Source organism: Coregonus lavaretus, assembly GCF_964263955.1.
Source record: "Coregonus lavaretus genome assembly, chromosome: 8".
NCBI lineage: Eukaryota > Metazoa > Chordata > Actinopteri > Salmoniformes > Salmonidae > Coregonus > Coregonus lavaretus.
In genome coordinates, this window is record NC_139995.1 from 55,170,891 (window position 1) to 55,178,547 (window position 7,657).

At 42.8% G+C, this 7,657-nt stretch overlaps 1 protein-coding gene across 1 annotated transcript in view; it reads left to right on the forward strand.

Annotated features, from left to right (window-relative positions):
• The window catches only part of LOC311134099 (acid-sensing ion channel 1B-like), a gene marked incomplete at its 5' end in the record, with an annotated part of 7,070 nt that extends 548 nt beyond the window's left edge, over positions 1-6,522 (forward strand). The window contains 3 exons of the mRNA XM_084167686.1: positions 2,387-2,466; positions 3,563-3,664; positions 4,660-6,522. Of these exons, the coding sequence (XP_084023812.1) occupies positions 2,387-2,466; positions 3,563-3,664; positions 4,660-4,755 (278 nt within the window). The 3' untranslated portion in view covers positions 4,756-6,522. The remainder of the gene's footprint in view (positions 1-2,386; positions 2,467-3,562; positions 3,665-4,659) is intronic.
• Between the last annotated feature and the right edge of the window lie 1,135 nt (positions 6,523-7,657).

Here is a 7,657-nt window from a genome sequence, read left to right on the forward strand (position 1 = left end):
GAAAAATGTCAAATATTTTTCATCATGTATATTTTCATCATGCATGTTTCATCATGTATGTCATGTGTTTTCGGGTGATATTGGTGGTCAGATGGGTCTCTTTATGTGTTTTCAGGTGATATTGTTGGTCAGATGGGTCTCTTCATGTGTTTTCGGGTGATATTGGTGGTCAGATGGGTCTCGTCATGTGTTTTCGGGTGATATTGGTGGTCAGATGGGTCTCTTCATGTGTTTTCAGGTGATATTGGTGGTCAGATGGGTCTCTTCATGTGCTTGGTTTTTTCGGGTGATATTGGTGGTCAGATGGGCCTCTTCATGTGCTTCGTGTTTTCGGGTGATATTGGTGGTCAGATGGGTCTCTTCATGTGTTTTCAGGTGATATTGGTGGTCAGATGGGTCTCTTCATGTGTTTTCAGGTGATATTGGTGGTCAGATGGGTCTCTTCATGTGCTTGGTGTTTTCGGGTGATATTGGTGGTCAGATTGGTCTCTTCATGTGCTTCGTGTTTTCGGGTGGTATTGTTGGTCAGATGGGTCTCTTCATGTGCTTCGTGTTTTCGGGTGATATTGGTGGTCAGATGGGTCTCTTCATGTGCTTCGTGTTTTCGGGTGATATTGGTGGTCAGATGGGTCTCTTCATGTGCTTCGTGTTTTCAAGTGATATTGGTGGTCAGATGGGTCTCTTCATGTGTTTTCAGGTGATATTGGTGGTCAGATGGGTCTCTTCATGTGTTTTTAGGTGATATTGGTGGTCAGATGGGTCTCTTCATGTGTTTTCAGGTGATATTGGTGGTCAGATGGCTCTCTTCATGTGCTTTGTGTTTTCAGGTGATATTGGTGGTCAGATGGGTCTCTTCATGTGTTTTCAGGTGATATTGGTGGTCAGATGTGTCTCTTCATGTGCTTGGTGTTTTCGGGTGATATTGGTGGTCAGATGGGTCTCTTCATGTGCTTCGTGTTTTTGGGTGGTATTGTTGGTCAGATGGGTATCTTCATGTGCTTCGTGTCTTCGGGTGATATTGGTGGTAAGATGGGTCTCTTCATGTGATTCGTGTTTTCGGGTGATATTGGTGGACAGATGGGTCTCTTCATGTGCTTCGTGTTTTCGGGTGATATTGGTGGTCAGATGGGTCTCTTCATGTGCTCGTGTATTCGGGTGATATTGGTGGTCAGATGGGTCTTTTCATGTGCTTCGTGTTTTCGGGTGATATTGGTGGTCAGATGGGTCTCTTCATGTGCTTCGTGTTTTCGGGTGGTATTGGTGGTCAGATGGGTCTCTTCATGTGCTTCGTGGTTTTGGGTGATATTGGTTGTCAGATAGGTCTCTTCATGTGCTTCGTGTTTTCGGGTGATATTGGTGGTCAGATGGGTCTCTTCATGTGTTTTCAGGTGATATTGGTGGTCAGATGGGTCTCTTCATGTGTTTTCAGGTGATATTGGTGGTCAGATGGGTCTCTTCATGTGCCTGGTGTTTTCGGGTGATATTGGTGGTCAGATGGGTCTCTTCATGTGTTTTCAGGTGATATTGGTGGTCAGATGGGTCTCTCATGTGTTTTCAGGTGATATTGGTGGTCAGATGGGTCTCTTCATGTGCTTTGTGTTTTCGGGTGATATTGGTGGTCAGATGGGTCTCTTCATGTGTTTTCAGGTGATATTGGTGGTCAGATGGGTCTCTTCATGTGTTTTCAGGTGATATTGGTGGTCAGATGTGTCTCTTCATGTGCTTGGTGTTTTCGGGTGATATTGGTGGTCAGATGGGTCTCTTCATGTGCTTCGTGTTTTCGGGTGGTATTGTTGGTCAGATGGGTATCTTCATGTGCTTCGTGTCTTCGGGTGATATTGGTGGTCAGATGGGTCTCTTCATGTGATTCGTGTTTTCGGGTGATATTGGTGGACAGATGGGTCTCTTCATGTGCTTCGTGTTTTCGGGTGATATTGGTGGTCAGATGGGTCTCTTCATGTGCTCGTGTATTCGGGTGATATTGGTGGTCAGATGGGTCTCTTCATGTGCTTCGTGTTTTCGGGTGATATTGGTGGTCAGATGGGTCTCTTCATGTGCTTCGTGTTTTCGGGTGATATTGGTTGTCAGATGGGTCTCTTCATGTGCTTCGTGTTTTCGGGTGATATTGGTGGTCAGATGGGTCTCTTCATGTGCTTCGTGTTTTCGGGTGATATTGGTGGTCAGATGGGTCTCTTCATGTGCTTCGTGTTTTCGGGTGATATTGGTTGTCAGATGGGTCTCTTCATGTGCTTCGTGTTTTCGGGTGATATTGGTGGTCAGATGGGTCTCTTCATGTGTTTTCAGGTGATATTGGTGGTCAGATGGGTCTCTTCATGTGTTTTCAGGTGATATTGGTGGTCAGATGGGTCTCTTCATGTGTTTTCAGGTGATATTGGTGGTCAGATGGGTCTCTTCATAGGTGCCAGTATCCTCACCATCCTAGAACTCTTTGACTACCTATATGAGGTAAGCCTTCATTTTGTAAATGTAAAATGTTTCTAGGTTTCCTGTCAGATCTTTCTTCAAAATCTAATCCGGTGTGTCCTGAAACAGTTCACCGAAGGCATACTTAGGTATTTGTTTATGTCTTGGCTTTTTGCTTGCATCTAGGTTTCCTAGAGAATGTTTGCCTCCAGGTAATGGTAGTATATATGTAAATGTATGTAAATATCCTTCATTTACATGATTCTCTCAGGGCAATATGTTTAGTTGAGTGATGGACAGCCACAGGCCGTAGAACTAGCCAGCCACACAGAAACAATCCATTTCCACTAGCATTGCTGCATTCTCCAAAAATGCTAACCAATTTATTGTGGATGTTGCTTAGTAACCAGCTAACTGGTTTAACAACTGTCTGGAGGAAACAACACCCTAGGGAAGTTTTTTAAGCTACACTTAAAAAAAAAAAGTGAACTACATGTATCCCGTTAAAACTAGCCACACACCTTAAAACGAGCTTGCAGATCATTCATTTCCAGGTGTCTGAAAGCAGCTCATCTCTCTCAGGCGCAGCACTGTTGTAGCACTGTTGACTACATTAACATTTTAGACATATTGTATTTGGGATTCAGTTAGGATGCTTCTGTTCCTGTCGGTTTTTATCAGAGCAACAACCTCCCTGGGTAGAATAGCTGCCTGTTCTACAAGGGTGTGTTTCAGCATTCGCTCTTTCTGTTTACAGTATGTTCATGTACTCATGATTAATTCTATCTATATAAAACATTTTAATTTAAAATGTAATCATTTTTTGTTAGTTTTAATGACTTCTTGATGGGAAAAAACTGGGATCAGTAGCTTATTTCATTATTGTACGCATTACTGCCATTGGAAATCATTTATAAATGTGTACCATCAATCGTCTTTGAATTATAGAACTTTCTCATTACAATATTCATTAGTCTCAATAAGAATCCAGTATTAAACAACGAAAACCGTTCACCAATAGTCCGTTTTTAAAAAAGGAAAACAGATTAACAGTGAACAGTCAGTTGGCTGCATTCCAAAAGTCTGTTCCTCTGAGGCACTGCTTCAAAGACCAGCTACTATGTTTGCTTGTTTGCAGGTGATCAAGTACAAGCTGTGTCGGTGCTCAAATAAGAAACACAAACGCAGCAACAGCAACGACCGGGGAACAGTTCTGAGTCTGGACGACGTCAAACGCCATGTCAGTAGGCTAGCTCTATCTCTGGCTAAGTATTTGCAGTGTCTGGAAGAATTGTTGGACCGATACAGGATAGATGGGGGGGGGGGAGAGAGAGAAAGACAGAGAGCCAAAGAAAGGAATAGAGAGAGAGAAAGACAGACAGAGAGCCAAAGAAAGGGAGAGATTGTGTGAGAGAGAAATAGAGAGAGGGTGGAAATGGTTTCACTTTAATCACAGATGGTCTACAGGGCCAGCCTAGTGGGTTTACAATGAGAGCTGGGGGGGGGTGACAGCTCCTGATTTTCAAGTGCGCACTCTTAGAAAAAAGGGTTCCAAAAGGGTTCTTTGGCTGTCCCCATAGGATAACCTTTTTTGGTTGCAGGGAGAACCCTTTTTGGTTTCACGTAGAACCCTTTCAGGTTCCATTTAGAACCCTCTGCGGAAAAGGTCCTACATGGAACCCAAAAGGGTTCTAACTGTAACCAGAAGGGTTCTACCTGGAACCAAAAATGGTTATACCTGTAACCAAAAATGGGTCTACAAAGGGTTCTCCAATGAGGACAGACAAATAACCATTTTAGATCTAAATAGCACATTTTTTTCTAAGAGTGTAAGTGGAGCCAGTTCAGTTCAGTCTAATTGTAGCTTGAGGACTGGGGAGGGAGGTAGGGAGGGAGAGAGAGAAACGGTTGGTTCGCTGCATGGAGTTATTTCAACCTCCTTTACCCTGCGTTCCTCCGTTTAATCCATTATCTTTCTTTCCCTCCACACGGCACCAGTACTTCTGCCTTTCTTTCTGACCCCAAAACAGTTTCCTTTCAAATGGCACCTTATTCTCTATATAGTGCACTACTTTAGACTAAGTAGTGCACTATAAAATGAAAGGGTGATTTTTGGCAGTATTTTCTCTTTGGTTTCATTCCACTACAGTATGGTCACTCCTCACTACTACCGGAAGTGTTATTCATGTCTCTCCTTCCTCTTCGCTCCTCCCTTCCTCTTCGCTCCTCCCTCAGGCGCCCTGTGAGAACCTGCGCACGCCGGGTACGTATCCTGCCAACATGTTACCTCACCATCCAGCGCAGGGCAACTTCGAAGACTTCACGTGCTGAGCCATTCAGGAGAAAGCAGGAAGTACCTGAGCCAATCAGGACAGGAGGAAGAAGGAGGAATAACCTGGCTGGCAGAATGCAACCAAAGTCAACCATACAACAAGAATATCTGACGTGAACGGATTCTCAATATGGAAACTTTTCTTACTCTCTGAGAGGAGGGGGAAAATATCAACAATCACATCAAGTGGAGAAGAAGAAGATTATTCCAAACATATATATATATCTGTAAAAGTTCTGGTAAATTTTTTGGAATTTGCAATCCTAGAAGTAAATCCTGAATGTTCTATCTCTATGTTTGGAATAGAACCAGGAAACAAAGACTCTACTCTTCAAGAACACATTGCAAATATGGACTTCTCACTCTAAAACAGAGAGATATGGGAAATGCATCTAACTACTGTACAGACACAACACTGTACAGACAACATCAACAGAGCCCCATGCCTTTACTGTCAGTCGCTGATGGCTGGCCTATTAGGATAGTAGTATGGTTGGGATCAATTCCATTTCAATTTAGACAATTCCATTCCTGAATTGACTGAATTGGAATGGAATTGACCCCAACCCTGGTCAGTAGAGGAATGTAGTTCTTCACTGAACTTCACTATAGATGTAGCACCATAACTGCTGTGATGCTTCATAGGGGCTTCGTAGGGGCTTCATAGGTGCTTCACAGGGGCTTCGTAGGGGTTTCATAGGGGTGCAGTTCCAGTGGAAGTCTCTCTGTCTGTCTTGAGAATGTAGCCATCTCCACAATGGGTTACATCAACAACAATCAAGATGAGTAGTGGAAGCATTTAGGGAGAGGATGGTAGAGAGTTCTACCATTTAGTAACAACGTATGGTGAACTTTTCAGGTCTCATCTTGTAAATGCATGCTTGTATGTCGTCCTGCATGTATTACGTTTTTTTATTTTGTTCATTTTTTTTATTTTGTATTATTGCTGCCAAGTTTGCCTCGATGATACAGGTAAAGGAAGATGACGCTCCCCTCCTATTATCGTGTGTGTGCATGTGTGTGCATGTGTGTGTGCGTGTGCGTGTGCGTGTGTGTGCGTGCGTGTGTGTGTGTGTGTGTGTGTGTGTGTAATGAAATGTGTTGGTTTGTGTGACCAGCCTGGTTGAATCCACCAGCTAGCTGAACCACATTCCAACAACACGCCTTTTTTTCATTCATCCATGTTGTGAATGTGTGCTCTATCCCATAATCCCAAATCATCCCCTAGCGACACGTGTTATTCCAGCCTATTCATTTAGCGTGGGGAGTTTTCCAGAAATCAGTTAATTTTGGTTTTTCCTTGTAATTCTGTGAGGGTTTTGAAATGTTCTGTATCTGTGTTCTAGTCGCAAAAATATGTCATTATCAAAGCACAATTACACCGATATGTAGAGGTGATGATGTAAAAGTAGATTACATTTTATGGATATTCTCATATTATCAATGTTTTTGTTATTACTGTATAGCCTTTTCGGTTTTGTTTTCTTTACTACAGAATAGGGTTGCAAAATTGCAGTAACTTTCCCAACATTGCCAGGTTTTTCAGAAATCCCAGGAATCAGGAGGGAATCTTCCGGCTGGAAATCCTCCGACCGGGATTTCTGGAAGACCTGGGAATTTTGGGAAAGTTACCGGAATTTTGTAACCGTACTACATAAAACATACATATTGCCTGATAGTCCAGTCTCCATCTATCCAGGTTACGGGCTGTTCTATTTATCTAACAAAGCATATTATAATAAAATTTGAATATCATTTTGAACATGTATTATTCTATGGAGGTCTCATTTCTCGTGTGTGTGTGTGTGTGTGTTTGTGAGTGCACGTGTATGTGTGTGCGTTTTGCGTGTGTGTGTGCGTGTGTGTATCCTTGCTTGCGTCTGTGCATGTGTGTGGGTATACTAAACCTACTACATACTAAACCTTGCCTAAGGACATTCAATTCAATCCGATCCAATACTTGAATTGATTTCCGCTTTTAGTTGCCCCGTAACTGATTAACTATGACAATTCATGTAGTTGAAGTATTTTACCTCATTAGTTATATTCATCACATTCTCCACCATATCTGCAATTATCTCAGCCCTCCAATTCCATTAAATCTGCGTTAGAGAGAGAGAGAGGGTGAGTCATCTTTTAACCCAATGAGTCCCACTGTCGCGCCGGCGTGATTTAGGACTATTAACCCCTTTTAAATATTGTGTTTGTTTGAGCTACAGACTTCTGTACCATTGGATTTGGATTTCATCTGCATCCATTGATACCAAACATTAGTCTGTGTGATTAACAGGGTCTGAGCTAGAGCGGTGTTTGGGGCTGAACCCAAAGGGGCTGGATCTTTTTTACAATGAAGTCTGTCTGAATGGTTTGAGCTACAAACTATTAAAAGCTATCTATGAAAAGCTGAGACTCTCGCGAACATATTTTGCTCTATGATGTCAACAAGCGACACACAAGTCGTTAGAAGGGGTTCTTCTACATAAAGATCATAGGAAATCCCAGGACATAGTGTCTATAATACTGTAATAAGCTCATATAGTTTCTGTCACAAACTCCACACAGTTGTCACTGACTACATTTTTGTTTTACATTTTTAGTCATTTAGCAGACGCTCTTATCCAGAGCGACTTACAGTTAGTGAGTCCATACATGTTAATTTTTTTTATTGGCCCCCCGTGGGAAACGAACCCACATCGCTGCCGGCCAAACCCTCCCCTACATTGGACGACGCTGGACCAATTGTGCACCGCCCATGGGTCTCCCGGTCGCGACAGAGCCTGGACTCGAACCAGGATCTCTAGTGGCACAGCTAGCACTGCGATGCAATGCCTTAGACCACTGCGCCACTCTAGTTAGACATTCATTTCCCACTGAGCAAACAATTTCTGTACTTACAGCATT